The sequence below is a fragment of the Cheilinus undulatus genome, linkage group 9 (genome assembly GCF_018320785.1).
Source record: "Cheilinus undulatus linkage group 9, ASM1832078v1, whole genome shotgun sequence".
Lineage (NCBI taxonomy): Eukaryota > Metazoa > Chordata > Actinopteri > Labriformes > Labridae > Cheilinus > Cheilinus undulatus.
This window is the reverse complement of record NC_054873.1, coordinates 902545-917794: the sequence shown is the minus strand read 5'-3', so window position 1 is coordinate 917794 and position 15250 is coordinate 902545. Positions and strand designations below refer to the sequence as shown.

The 15250-nt window shown below is 38.3% G+C and overlaps 1 protein-coding gene across 1 annotated transcript in view; it reads right to left on the bottom strand.

The window, feature by feature from the left end:
* rpgrip1l (RPGRIP1 like) overlaps positions 1-10448 on the bottom strand; it is a 53486-nt gene extending 43038 nt beyond the window's left edge. The window contains 2 exon segments of the mRNA XM_041794678.1: positions 6253-6347; positions 10419-10448. Coding sequence (XP_041650612.1) covers positions 6253-6340 — 88 coding nt within the window. The 5' untranslated portion in view covers positions 6341-6347; positions 10419-10448.
* Between the last annotated feature and the right edge of the window lie 4802 nt (positions 10449-15250).

The following is a 15250-nucleotide window of genomic DNA, read 5'->3' as shown; positions in this document are numbered from 1 at the left end:
TAGTTAGTCAGTTAGTTAGTCAGTTAGTTAGTTAGTTAGTGAGTTAGTCAGTTAGTTAGTCAGTTAGTTAGTTAGTCAGTTAGTTAGTCAGTTAGTTAGTTAGTTAGTGAGTTAGTCAGTTAGTTAGTCAGTTAGTTAGTTAGTCAGTTAGTTAGTCAGTTAGTTAGTTAGTTAGTGAGTTAGTCAGTTAGTTAGTCAGTTAGTTAGTTAGTCAGTTAGTTAGTCAGTTAGTTAGTTAGTTAGTGAGTTAGTCAGTTAGTTAGTCAGTTAGTTAGTTAGTCAGTCAGTTAGTCAGTTAGTTAGTTAGTCAGTCAGTTAGTCAGTTAGTTAGTTAGTCAGTCAGTTAGTCAGTTAGTTAGTTAGTTATTGAGTTAGTCAGTTAGTTAGTCAGTTAGTCAGTCAGTTAGTTAGTTAGTCAGTTAGTTAGTGAGTTAGTCAGTTAGTTAGTCAGTTAGTTAGTGAGTTAGTCAGTTAGTTAGTCAGTTAGTTAGTTAGTCAGTCAGTTAGTCAGTTAGTTAGTTAATCAGTTAGTCAGTTAGTTAGTGAGTTAGTCAGTTAGTTAGTGAGTTAGTCAGTTAGTTAGTCAGTTAGTTAGTGAGTTAGTCAGTTAGTTAGTCAGTTAGTTAGTTAGTCAGTTAGTTAGTCAGTTAGTTAGTCAGTTAGTTAGTTAGTTAGTGAGTTAGTCAGTTAGTTAGTCAGTTAGTTAGTGAGTTAGTCAGTTAGTTAGTCAGTTAGTTAGTTAGTCAGTTAGTTAGTCAGTTAGTTAGTCAGTTAGTTAGTCAGTCAGTCAGTTAGTTAGTGAGTTAGTCAGTTAGTTAGTCAGTTAGTTAGTTAGTCAGTTAGTTAGTCAGTTAGTTAGTTAGTTAGTGAGTTAGTCAGTTAGTTAGTCAGTTAGTTAGTTAGTCAGTCAGTTAGTCAGTTAGTTAGTTAGTCAGTCAGTTAGTCAGTTAGTTAGTTAGTTATTGAGTTAGTTAGTTAGTTAGTGAGTTAGTCAGTTAGTTAGTCAGTTAGTTAGTTAGTCAGTTAGTTAGTTAGTCAGTCAGTTAGTCAGTTAGTTAGTTAGTCAGTCAGTTAGTCAGTTAGTTAGTTAGTCAGTCAGTTAGTCAGTTAGTTAGTTAGTTAGTGAGTTAGTCAGTTAGTTAGTCAGTTAGTTAGTTAGTCAGTTAGTTAGTGAGTTAGTCAGTTAGTTAGTCAGTTAGTTAGTTAGTCAGTTAGTCAGTTAGTTAGTTAGTCAGTCAGTTAGTCAGTTAGTTAGTTAGTCAGTCAGTTAGTCAGTTAGTTAGTTAGTCAGTCAGTTAGTCAGTTAGTTAGTTAGTTAGTGAGTTAGTCAGTTAGTTAGTCAGTTAGTTAGTTAGTCAGTCAGTTAGTCAGTTAGTTAGTTAGTCAGTCAGTTAGTCAGTTAGTTAGTTAGTCAGTCAGTTAGTCAGTTAGTTAGTTAGTTAGTGAGTTAGTCAGTTAGTTAGTCAGTTAGTTAGTTAGTCAGTTAGTTAGTTAGTCAGTCAGTTAGTCAGTTAGTTAGTTAGTCAGTCAGTTAGTCAGTTAGTTAGTTAGTTATTGAGTTAGTCAGTTAGTTAGTCAGTTAGTCAGTCAGTTAGTTAGTTAGTCAGTTAGTTAGTCAGTCAGTTAGTCAGTTAGTCAGTTAGTCAGTTAGTTAGTCAGTCAGTTAGTCAGTTAGTTAGTTAGTCAGTTAGTTAGTTAGTCAGTGAGTTAGTCAGTTAGTTAGTCAGTTAGTTAGTTAGTTAGTGAGTTAGTCAGTTAGTTAGTCAGTTAGTTAGTTAGTCAGTTAGTTAGTCAGTTAGTTAGTTAGTTAGTGAGTTAGTCAGTTAGTTAGTCAGTTAGTTAGTCAGTCAGTTAGTTAGTCAGTCAGTTAGTCAGTCAGTTAGTTAGTTAGTGAGTCAGTCAGTTAGTCAGTCAGTTAGTTAGTTAGTCAGTTAGTTAGTCAGTCAGTTAGTCAGTTAGTTAGTTAGTTAGTGAGTTAGTCAGTTAGTTAGTCAGTTAGTTAGTCAGTCAGTTAGTTAGTCAGTCAGTTAGTCAGTCAGTTAGTCAGTCAGTTAGTTAGTGAGTCAGTCAGTTAGTCAGTCAGTTAGTTAGTTAGTCAGTTAGTTAGTCAGTCAGTTAGTCAGTTAGTGAGTTAGTCAGTTAGTTAGTCAGTTAGTTAGTTAGTCAGTTAGTCAGTCAGTTAGTCAGTCAGTTAGTCAGTCAGTCAGTCAGTTAGTTAGTTAGTCAGTTAGTTAGTCAGTCAGTTAGTCAGTTAGTTAGTTAGTCAGTCAGTTAGTCAGTTAGTTAGTTAGTTAGTGAGTTAGTCAGTTAGTTAGTCAGTTAGTTAGTCAGTCAGTTAGTCAGTCAGTTAGTTAGTTAGTCAGTTAGTCAGTCAGTCAGTTAGTCAGTCAGTTAGTTAGTTAGTCAGTTAGTTAGTCAGTCAGTCAGTCAGTCAGTTAGTTAGTTAGTCAGTTAGTTAGTCAGTCAGTTAGTCAGTTAGTTAGTTAGTCAGTCAGTTAGTCAGTTAGTTAGTCAGTCAGTTAGTCAGTTAGTTAGTTAGTTAGTCAGTTAGTTAGTCAGTTAGTTAGTCAGTCAGTTAGTCAGTCAGTTAGTTAGTTAGTCAGTTAGTCAGTCAGTCAGTTAGTCAGTCAGTTAGTTAGTTAGTCAGTTAGTTAGTCAGTCAGTCAGTCAGTCAGTTAGTTAGTTAGTCAGTTAGTTAGTCAGTCAGTTAGTCAGTTAGTTAGTTAGTTAGTCAGTTAGTCAGTTAGTTAGTCAGTCAGTTAGTTAGTTAGTTAGTCAGTTAGTTAGTCAGTCAGTTAGTCAGTCAGTTAGTTAGTTAGTCAGTTAGTTAGTTAGTCAGTCAGTCAGTCAGTTAGTCAGTTAGTCAGTCAGTTAGTTAGTTAGTCAGTTAGTTAGTCAGTCAGTTAGTCAGTTAGTTAGTTAGTCAGTCAGTTAGTCAGTTAGTTAGTCAGTCAGTTAGTCAGTTAGTTAGTCAGTCAGTTAGTCAGTTAGTTAGTTAGTCAGTCAGTTAGTCAGTCAGTTAGTCAGTTAGTTAATTAGTTAGTCAGGTAGTCAGTTAGTTAGTCAGTCAGTTAGTCAGTTAGTTAGTTAGTCAGTCAGTTAGTCAGTCAGTTAGTCAGTTAGTTAATTAGTTAGTCAGTTAGTCAGTCAGTCAGTCAGTCAGTTAGTTAGTTAGTCAGTCAGTTAGTTAGTTAGTCAGTGAGTTAGTCAGTTAGTTAGTCAGTTAGTTAGTTAGTCAGTTAGTCAGTCAGTCAGTCAGTCAGTCAGTCAGTCAGTTAGTTAGTTAGTCAGTTAGTTAGTCAGTCAGTCAGTTAGTCAGTTAGTTAGTCAGTTAGTTAGTCAGTTAGTCAGTTAGTTAGTCAGTTAGTCAGTTAGTTAGTCAGTCAGTCAGTTAGTCAGTCAGTCAGTCAGTTAGTCAGTTAGTTAGTCAGTCAGTTAGTCAGTCAGTCAGTCAGTCAGTCAGTTAGTTAGTTAGTCAGTTAGTTAGTTAGTCAGTCAGTTAGTTAGTTAGTCAGTGAGTTAGTCAGTTAGTCAGTTAGTCAGTTAATTAGTCAGTCAGTCAGTTAGTCAGTTAATTAGTCAGTCAGTCAGTCAGTCAGTTAGTTAGTTAGTCAGTTAGTTAGTTAGTCAGTCAGTTAGTTAGTTAGTCAGTGAGTTAGTCAGTTAGTCAGTCAGTCAGTTAGTTAGTTAGTCAGTTAGTTAGTTAGTCAGTCAGTTAGTTAGTTAGTCAGTGAGTTAGTCAGTCAGTCAGTCAGTCAGTCAGTTAGTTAGTTAGTCAGTTAGTTAGTTAGTCAGTCAGTTAGTTAGTTAGTCAGTGAGTTAGTCAGTTAGTCAGTTAGTTAGTCAGTTAGTTAGTCAGTCAGTCAGTTAGTCAGTCAGTCAGTTAGTTAGTTAGTCAGTTAGTTAGTTAGTCAGTCAGTTAGTCAGTTAGTTAGTTAGTCAGTTAGTCAGTTAGTTAGTTAGTTAGTCAGTCAGTTAGTCAGTTAGTTAGTCAGTTAGTTAGTCAGTCAGTTAGTTAGTCAGTTAGTTAGTTAGTTAGTCAGTCAGTTAGTTAGTCAGTTAGTTAGTTAGTCAGTCAGTTAGTTAGTCAGTCAGTTAGTCAGTCAGTCAGTTAGTTAGTCAGTCAGTTAGTTAGTTAGTCAGTCAGTTAGTCAGTCAGTTAGTTAGTCAGTCAGTTAGTCAGTCAGTTAGTTAGTTAGTCAGTCAGTCAGTCAGTTAGTTAGTCAGTCAGTTAGTCAGTCAGTTAGTCAGTTAGTTAGTTAGTCAGTTAGTTAGTCAGTCAGTTAGTCAGTCAGTTAGTTAGTTAGTCAGTCAGTTAGTCAGTTAGTTAGTCAGTCAGTTAGTCAGTCAGTTAGTTAGTTAATCAGTCAGTTAGTCAGTTAGTTAGTTAGTCAGTTAGTTAGTTAGTCAGTCAGTCAGTCAGTCAGTCAGTTAGTCAGTTAGTTAGTCAGTCAGTTAGTCAGTCAGTTAGTCAGTCAGTTAGTTAGTTAGTCAGTCAGTTAGTCAGTTAGTCAGTCAGTTAGTCAGTTAGTCAGTTAGTTAGTTAGTTAGTCAGTCAGTTAGTTAGTTAGTCAGTTAGTTAGTCAGTCAGTCAGTCAGTCAGTTAGTCAGTTAGTTAGTCAGTCAGTTAGTCAGTCAGTTAGTTAGTTAGTCAGTCAGTTAGTCAGTTAGTTAGTTAGTCAGTCAGTTAGTCAGTTAGTTAGTTAGTCAGTCAGTCAGTCAGTCAGTTAGTCAGTTAGTTAGTCAGTCAGTTAGTCAGTCAGTTAGTTAGTTAGTCAGTCAGTTAGTCAGTTAGTTAGTCAGTCAGTCAGTTAGTTAGTCAGTTAGTTAGTCAGTCAGTTAGTTAGTTAGTCAGTTAGTTAGTTAGTCAGTTAGTTAGTTAGTCAGTCAGTTAGTTAGTTAGTCAGTCAGTTAGTTAGTTAGTCAGTCAGTTAGTCAGTCAGTCAGTTAGTTAGTCAGTCAGTCAGTCAGTTAGTTAGTCAGTCAGTTAGTCAGTTAGTTAGTTAGTTAGTCAGTCAGTTAGTCAGTCAGTTAGTTAGTTAGTCAGTTAGTCAGTTAGTTAGTCAGTCAGTTAGTCAGTCAGTTAGTTAGTTAGTCAGTCAGTTAGTCAGTCAGTTAGTCAGTTAGTTAGTCAGTCAGTTAGTCAGTCAGTTAGTTAGTTAGTTAGTCAGTCAGTTAGTCAGTCAGTTAGTCAGTCAGTTAGTCAGTCAGTTAGTCAGTCAGTTAGTTAGTTAGTCAGTTAGTTAGTCAGTCAGTTAGTTAGTCAGTCAGTCAGTTAGTCAGTCAGTCAGTCAGTTAGTTAGTCAGTTAGTTAGTTAGTCAGTTAGTTAGTCAGTTAGTTAGTTAGTCAGTTAGTTAGTCAGTTAGTTAGTTAGTCAGTCAGTTAGTTAGTCAGTTAGTTAGTTAGTCAGTCAGTTAGTCAGTCAGTTAGTTAGTTAGTCAGTTAGTTAGTCAGTTAGTTAGTCAGTTAGTTAGTTAGTCAGTCAGTTAGTCAGTTAGTCAGTTAGTCAGTTAGTTAGTCAGTTAGTCAGTTAGTTAGTTAGTTATTAGATTTATCGGTATGGGAAAATCTGCAAATCTGTCAAACACCAGAAACAAAGAAATCCAAATGAACATGATTACAGATTTATTTCTAATATTCCAATCTATGGAGGTTTGGATGCTTTTTAACAACACATGATTTGATTTAAACACTGTTAATTTAATGATAAGAAGGACCTGCATGTTTAAAAACTACACGTTCTTTATAAGACAGCTGCACAGGAGTGGGTGCCTTCAGCAGACATCTAAATCATGACTGTTCTATTTATCCTGAGGCTGAAATGCAGATTCCTTATGAGAAATCAATTCTGAGTTCAACTTAAGGAAAAACATATCACAAAGCATAGAAATAAAGTAAACCTAGAACACATTTGTCTGCTGAAGGCTTCCGTACTTGGAGGAGGAATGAATCCTGCACACATTTAAAGAGCCACAAATAAAGTCAGATTGGGTCTGGAAGCAAAATGAGGCCAATTATTTGGACAATTCAGGAATCTGCAGGAGTTTTACAGCATTTTTTAAGAATTACCCAACATTGGCTTAGTATTTTTGTATTTCTGGTATGATTTATCAGGTGGTAAAATTCTGGCATCATGGCATCCCTAACTTCATTCATACATGAAAATCAAACATGAACAGCATTAGATAGCTCATATGTGTTATATAGGAGGATTTTCCATCATAAATATGAGGACAGGCGTCGTGACGGACCGTGCTGAGCAGCAGAAAGTCTGGACAGGTTCACCGCCATGTCTCTGACCGGCACGTCTGCTGCCGTCTCATCCAGCAGGGTGGACATTTTTGATCTAAAATCAACAAAAACACACAGATTCATTACTTTCACTACTAAAAAAACATCTAAAACCACAACATCAATTCCAAAAAAGTTGGCACGCTGGTGAAGTGTAAATAAAATAGATGTAAATGGTTGTCAAATCTCTTCCACCCATACGTGATTCACAGTAGAACAGCAACATTTCAGATGTTAAACTGAGGCAGTTTACCATTTCAGGAAAAATATTAGCTCATTTTAGATTTGATGGCAGCAACACGTCCCAAAAAGAAATCACTGTCAACACAGATGGCCGTGCCATCCATCCATCTTATTATCTTATACCGAGTTCTCCTTAAGTGTTTTTAGCCCTGTTATTTTATCTTAATCTAGTTCTGTTACTATACTGCTATACTCTAACCCAGTCATACTCAACCTGTGGCTCTTTGTCTTAATCTGAAATATTATTCCTCCAGAAAACCTTCATAAAGGGAAACGATCCCCACTGAAAGTCACATTCATCAGTTTGAATCCTTATTTGCAATATTTTTGCATTGTTTTTGCCACTTTTAATTAATTTTTACTGCTTTAAGCCCACTTCTGACATTTCTTTTTGCCACTTTTGGCCTATTTTTACTTCTTCTATCCCATTTTTGCGACCAGATTTTTGCCTCTTTTATCCTGTCTTGCCGTTTGTATTTTTTTCCTTTTTTGCCAAGTTTTGCCCATATAAGCTGCGTTTTGCCATTAAATGCCACTGTTTTCAGCATTCTTGCCACTCTTTACTGCTTTTTGACATTTTTTCTCATGTTTTTGCCCATTTAGGTCACTTATACACTCTTTTTTGCCATGTTTTTTTGCTGTTTCTTGCCACCTGTAACTAATTTTTTGGTAACTTCTCATCCACTTTTGCCACTTTCTGCCATTTTTTCTCCCTGTTTTTCTAATTTTTACCCACTTTTTTGCTGCTGATTGGCCATTATTTGCTACCTTTAACTTATTTTAATTGCCACTTTTAACCCTTTACCTACTGAGCTGGCGCCGGGTTTTATATGTCCAGAGTTTTATTACCATAACTCTGTAAAAGTTTGTCCGATCAGAAAAATTCCAACGGTGTTGGAAAGCTGAGAATTGTGGGCGTGCGCACATATATGGTTCATTACGGTACTCACAACCATATGACGTGGGCATTCATAGCAAAACACCAGAAGTATCATGAGACCACTACACAGATTCTCAACACTGTAACTCCTCAAAAGTTTGCTCAATCTAAAAAATTCCAACGCTGACAGAGAGCTGAGAATCTGTGCTTTCAGGCAATTTATGATGTGTGGTATATATATTACAGTAATGTTGAACAGCACCACGAAAACGGCAGCTTAGGCAGAAGACGAGTGAGAAAGGAGAGTGAAGGAAGAGAGTAAAAGGAGAGTGAGTGAGAGTGGTGTTTAGTTTTCTAAAAATAGCGTTAGATCGTGGCATTTGTGCGTGTCTGTCATGTGCAATAACAACATGTTACTGAGAATGCTGAGAATGCATTTTTCCACCTTTATTTGCACTAATTGTCATCTATGTATATAGTTATCTTTTGCACTGTGTTTTGCACACCCAGAGTCCTAGACTCCAAAAATGACTGCTGATTGTTCTAAACATGTATAGGTTCACATTTTAAATGTACAATCAAAACTTCATGAGCAATAACAACATTTCTTCTCATAAAAGCCATGAAAAACAAATCTGTTTTCGTGTTTTTCTTATTTTAAACTGCTGACTATTCCATATAATGTGCAATAATCATTAACCAGATGTTGAAAAGTCAAGTTCAAGTACTCCTGGGAAAAGGGAGCAAAGCTCTCAGACTGAGGGCATTTCCTGACTATTTTACAGCCATGATAACAAAATATGTCCAAATCGACATTTTTGGACTCAGTAGGTAAAGGGTTAATCCGTTTCCACCACTTAGATTGGGGCTCTTCCTTTGGTATTTTTCAACAGTTTGGCTCTTTGGTTGAGTAACACTGCTCTAACCTAACCTGTTTCCTCATTATGAATCTCAGATAGGTACTCAGATGTATGTTGTACTCTGGCAGTCTTATTTATAACTGTTTTTTCCAGTTTGATGGTTTTAGGAGGTGCTGCAGCGCCCTCAGGACCCCCACTTCAGTAAAGGACCTGGCTGGACTGAATCTCTTGCAGTTAACTTTTCAAACACTTTATAACCTACAAAGCCAAATCCCAAAACAAAACAGAAATCAGCCCTTAATCAAATTAAACACGTTCTGCAGCGTTGTGGGAAATGCCTACACCAAACCCCATTTAAAAATCTGCCAAATTTACATAAAGGGCCTCCTGGAAAGTAAAATCCACCAAACATGGCAGAACCACAGACTTCTTATGACTCTACTGTGTCTTTAAATGTGTTCGGCATTAAACTAATAAAACAGCAGCTTTTAAATCCAGCAGGATGAGCTGATTTATTCAGACAGCTCTGGCCACGGTTATATCAGCGTCAAACAGCCGAGATTGGTCAGAAATATTAGATATAAAGACTGAAAGTGTCTTAAATCAGCGCCGAATGAAACCCGAACAAGTCCCTGACATTTAAGGTTTAACATTTACGGTTTAAGGATCATGAACCGGTACCTCGACCTGTGAAAACGGAAAGAAGCTGAAGTTTAAACGGAGTCTGGCGTCACTTCCTGTTCTCTGGTTTAAAATAAAATCTCTCACATTTAACCAATTCACGCATGCAGAGGAATAAATAAACAGTTAAACAGTAAATACGGTGTTATAAAGAATAAAATAAGTGACGCTTTTTAATGTTTTGAAGCCTCAAACACTGAAGGAGTACGGTTAATGCTAGCGCCGTTAGCTACCTAGCCTAAAACTGCCCCGCTAAAGCAGCTAAAGCGCTATTTATGAACATTTTCACTCATACGTCACAGCTGCGACACATTTTTATTCGTACTGTACATTTACATTTATTAAACGAACAATTTTGATCATTTTCTTACCTTTTATCGCGACTTTATTCAGCATTAAGAGTCGGTTGCTATTGAAAACATAACAGTTCGTCATGTCGTTATGCTGCAAGTACGCATGCGCTGTGGGAAGAGTCTTGCGGGAGTTGTAGTTTTTCGGTCAGATAGCATATTTTCCTCACTTTAAACGCATTTTCTTCCCCTTTAATCACTTTGAATGTGTTTCCTGTCACGTTAAAGATGTCAGGTTATTCACCACGCTGATATTCAACACTAGAACTCTCTAAACAGAGGATTACATCACTGTAGTTGTGTTTGTGTGCCTAACTTTTTCTTGTTTTTGAATTTTCATGAACTTTTCCCTGCAGTTTTCCCTCAGTGTGTTTCCATCAGCTCTATTTCTGCTGCCTACATTATCTTTTACCCATGACAATGTTTCAGGAGGGACATCGGGCCAATTTGAGGCGTCTGTCTGACTTTACATGTAGGCGTATTTATGAGCAGCTCCCTTGTATACATATCCAGGCGTCTCTGACAGGCTCGCTGTCAGCTGTCTGCCTTTCATGAATTGGCGATGGGGCTAATTTAGCAGCTTGAGATGAGCGTCGGTGCTGGACAGAATGAGTTCAGAGTACATGTCAGCCTCCTGGTTCTCTGCACATGCTCACTGGGCCGTGACAGTCTCCCATCACTGCCGCCCAAACCTTTGACCCCCCTCCCTCTCTGCAGGCCCGGACTAAAACAAGCGTGCGTCTGTCAGAGAGGCAGCCTGTCGTTGAAACCCATGATGCCTGCCGACCTTTTGTTCAGCAGGCCGTGGCCGCCGCCGTGCAACAACTGTCAGAGCCATGATCAGAGGAGCGTGGTAGAATTTACCTTCATCCCAGCTCACACATTGTAATATAGGCAGATTTGGCCACTCTGGGCCTCCGTAGAGCTCTGACAGGCTGCTGTCTGAATAAATCACACTCAGGATGTCAGAGCGGCCGAGGTTTATGCTTTTCAGTGCCAAGTATTTTAGAATAATCCCATCAATGCAAATCTGAAGAAAACAAACATTAAAAACAGTTTTTCTGACGGCTGCAGAGGAGAGACCTCACCTTAGCTCCTGCACACAGACTCACCTGTCCAACAGCACCAGCAGATTTATCCGGACTTTTCCTCCAATATATTATCAGTGGAATCAGAATCATCCTCTACGCCACTGATCATCAACTGGAGGCCCGGGGGCCACATCAGGCCCCCCAAAGCTTCCTGTCCGGCCCCCGAAAGATGGTTAAATTCAGAAAAGGAGGAAAAGAAGACGTTGTGGTTTTAAGAGAATCCTTTGGCTTTAAATGTCTGCAGCTGTTAAATCATCCAACAATTAATATGAAATAGTTTTAGAATGACTGAACGTTTGATCTGATTTACTGAAATTTACTGTCAGATTAGCAGATATTTAAAAAAGGGTTAAGGTTGGCAAAAATGGAAAAATGGGTTGTGGAGAGGCACAAAGGGAGAAAAATGGGTGAAAAAGTGGTGAAAACAGGAAGAAATGGGTGAAAGTATCAAAAATGGGTTAAAAAGTGTCAAAATAGAAGAAAAGTGGAACCAAGAGGATAAAACATGCTGGAAAAGTGATTTAAAAGGGAAAGAAACGGCTTAACAGAGGCAAAAACAGCACAAATAATCTGGCAAAGTTGCAAAAAGGGGTTGAAGAGTGGCAAAATGGGTCAAAAGAAGCAAACATTGATTTAAATGTTGAAAAATTATCATGAAAATGGGCTAAAAAGTGGCAAAAATGGATAAAAGTGGGTAAAACATGCAGGAAAAGGGGTTAAGAGGGGTTTAAACCCTGCAAAAAATGGTAAATGGGGGAAAAAGTGGCAAAAAGTATTAAAAATGGGTTAAAAGGGGCAAAAAATAGTGCAAGGAATAATGAGCAGAGGTTAAAAAGTGGAAAATAGAAGAAAAGTGGCAAAAATGGATCGAAGAGTGGCTCAAAGAGGATAAAAAGTGGAAAAAGTGGTTTAAAATGGGCTAAAGAATTGGAAAAAATGAGGTAAAGAGGCAAAAATGATCAAAAATGGGTTAAAAGTGTCAAATATAGAAGAAAAGTGGAACCAAGAGGATAAAACATGCTGGAAAAGTGATTTAAAAGGGGAAGAAACGGCTTAACAGAGGCAAAAACAGCACAAATAATCTGGTACTTTTTGCTTTACTTGGTTATTTTCATTGATATATTGACATATTTATACCCTTTCTTCAAAGGCTAAAATTTCCCAGCCAACCTGAACACATCATCACACTACCGTGCGTTAGCTTGTTTAGTATGCTAGTTAGCGTCTTTCCTGCCGATTTCAGCCCAGACTTCAGCTCTGGATGACGTTTTTAACCAGTGGGCCCTGCTACAAAGTTTAGGAGAACTTTTCAGCCCATCCTGGAGGAGAAAGAGGTCAGAGCTGTGAAATCTGAGGATAACTGTGACGCAGACAGGACTCTGCCTTCCCCCCAGCCTGAGGCTGACCGCTGAAGGATCCTCAGAGCCAGAGCACCAGTTAGAATAAAGTCTACGTGAACTCTTTGAGTGCCAGTCCTGTTATTAAATGGGCCTGTGCCAGCATTTTTGCCATTTTCAGTCATCTTTCAAGACCCACAGATTATTTTGTACTGTGACTCTGAACTCACAGAATAGCTCAGATGAAAGAAGAAACTGTTTCATCATGGAAAGCGTTTGTTTGCAGCTTGTTGTGTTCTTGATTTATCTGAAGGTGAATGGAGGCTAGCTTCACCAGAAAGGACGCTTTTGTTCTAGAAAGCTGAGAAAAACGCATTTTTGTGAGAGAGAGTCTGTCAAGCAGAGCAGTGATTTCAATGTTATAAATGACATAAAAGACATCTGAAAATGTTTTACAAATGTGATTTTATTGTAAAATAAATAAAATAAATGAAAACGAATACAAAATACAGCACAATACAACTGGACGGCCGCCACGGGACCCCGATACGCCCACGTCCTCTCCTGCTTGCGTCCCCTGGCACTGCCTGTAAATTATAGACCTAATAAAATCTAAATGTGTATATATTATATATAATCTTTAATATAGATGTTTTTTGTTCTTACCGTTCAGACGGTGCTGTAGAGCATGGGCTCTTCTCTCAGTTGTGGTTTCACTGATAAATCTCTCTGAATAATCAGTGGGTTCCTGACGTTAACTTACCTCCATCGCTCTGGGACGGAGAACAAGATCCGCTCCGCTCACTCGGCAGCCGTTCCTCAGAGTCTGGGTCAGAAAAGTCCGTCTCCCAAGTGTCGTCGCTGTGTGCATCCAGCTGGATAGCGGGTGCCTTATTTCTCCAACGCACGGGGGAGACCTGGCGGCGTTCTTTAGCGTCTTGGCCGGCCGAGGCAGAGGAATGAAAGCGCTGGTGGTGGACTCGCTGACGGTTTCAGTGAGTTACCGATTTGTCACGCAAAAGTTTAAAGTTTCTTCCAGCGCCCGCCGGCGAAACTGGCCACTTGATCCCTCAGTTTTTTGGGGACATTTTATGCCGATGCTGAATATTTTAAGGTTTTAGCTTGGATTACCTCCATCCCTGCATCGCCACTTCCTGCTCTGATCTCAGTCGTTTTTCATCTTCCGTCTACCGTGTTCCAACTACGTATCCCAGAAGCCCCGAAATACTCACAGGGAGCATGAGAGCGCCCCCTTGTGCCAGCCGCAGAAAAACACTTTGACGTATATATACGTCTACGGCACTCAATGAGTTAAAGGATAGGAAATTCAACCGGCTGGTGAGATTTTTTGTTGTTCCTCCTCGTAAACGCTCTGATTGGTCCGCTGGACGACGCGCTGTCAGCAACACAGCTGCTGAATAACGCCAGCGCTACTGTTGTCGTCTTTGTCCACAGTTGTATTTTACTGGGAAACGGAGAGTTCCTGAACAGGACACTGTTATCTGGGAATATTCAGGCTGGTGCTGTGGTTGCCAGGACTACGGTGGCCCTGAAGGCCAATAGGAATAAATATTTCAACAGCGCAAAATACATTTCACGAAACCGGAAAGGGTAGGACCATGGTCCTTGTTTGTGATTGGCTAAACCCAAGTCTGTCCGGCATCAGTCATTTATCATTTCCTGTTTACAATTCTTGCTGCAATGCACTGATGCCAGACAGACCTGACAGGCTTTTTGATTTGTGAAATGTTTTTATGTTCTGTGAAACATTTTTGTGTTTTGTGAAATAAATTATCCGCTTTTGAAATATTTATTCCCATTGGCCTTCAGGGCCACCGTACAGGACAGTGTGACAGTGAGTTGTTCTCTGGTTTTCTGTGTGTGAGCGTCGTTACCGTACCGAGAGGCTCGCACTGAATCGGTACGTTTTCATGTTTGAACACTTTCTGAGATTAACTTTTTTTTTCATGTTTTTATGTTTTAAGCTTTTTTGTTGCATAATTTATGAACGGTTTTTGTTTTTCACCAAATGTTTTACCAAGAAATGTTTAATTTGTGTTTCCCTTCATGTTTCATTACAGTTTGAAAATGTTTTTGGATTTCTTTACTCCTGATTATCTGATAATATTTTGAGTTTTAACATTTTATGTGTTTTTATCAGATTTTTATTCATTCTTGTATCTTGAATAAAGTTCTCATCATTAGTAAAATACCTTCAAACACTTTTTTTCCCTATTGTTTAGTGAAATGCTTTTTTTTTTGTCATTTGACCTTTAGGGCCACCGTAGAATCAGGCATGAGTGTTCAAAGCTGCAGTTTCCTCACATTCTGATTTTCACAGCACAGAAAAAGATCTTTGTTTTTATGTTTATCTGCTGAAACAGAGTTTCTCTGCTGCACGTTAAAGGGCCGTTCTGTGATTTTTAAACGTTTGTCTTCATCAGAGCTGAGCTGTTGAGGTCAAAATGTCGTCAGTGTGAAACGTCTGCAATAAAAGCCGTGGTTTTTATCACTGACAGGTCCATTTAGTTCTTCTACATAAGGGTCAAAGGTCAGAGAGGATCCTGCAGCTGAGTCCCTGGTGTGTCATGTTTCTGACACTAGGTGGCAGCGTCTCTGCGTCTGAGCCTCAGTGATGATCCAAACCTCTCTGTGGCGGAGTTAAAGATGATTTCTGTTAATAAAGGAGAATTTAAGGAGCAGGCTGGCATTATTTAATGTTTCATCACATCAGCGCTGGTTTATGTTTCAGCTCTGAGGCGTGAGCGACGCTTTAGACCCACAACAAATACTCCAGTATTTTATTTCAGTCAGAGCAGGAGGATTTTTATTTTTCTCTACAATCTAAAATCTTTATCAAACCAAGGAAATGAAGTGTCAGCCCTGTTACTGAGGATATTTTACATCAACACTCGTTTTACCTCAGCAGCATTCATCAGAGCGGTCTAAATGTTTAACATGTTAATCCAGAGGACAGGAGGAAGTCTGAAAACACAAACGTGCTGTTCTGGGCCGCCTCAGACCTCTGCTCTCGCTGCTGTGAATCAAAATGATGAAATGTACAGTGGCCCAAATGTCAACGGCAAAAATTCACTGAGAGACAAAAAAATAAGATTGTCATGAAATGTAAAAATATTTGACATTAGCCCTGAAGTGTAAATACACGACGTAAACCAAAATAACACTGATGTGGAAAAGGATTCAAAATCAAATTTCCTGTTTTAAACAAAATAAAAATAAACATGAATGTTATCAAATTAACTATTTTTGTTTTGTTATTTTAATTTTTAAATTTAATTACATATCTTTATATTTTGTGTTTTTATTTTGACATTTCACCAAAGTTTGAGTGTTTATTGTTTATTTCCATGTAGATTTTATTTATTTATTATTATTTATTAACTGATTTATTTATGTTTTATTCAGGTGAACGTGTTTAGTGAAATGTTTTTTACACCATAAAACTGAATTTATCATGATTTCATTCATGAAATGCTTTAAAATTTAGAAATGTTT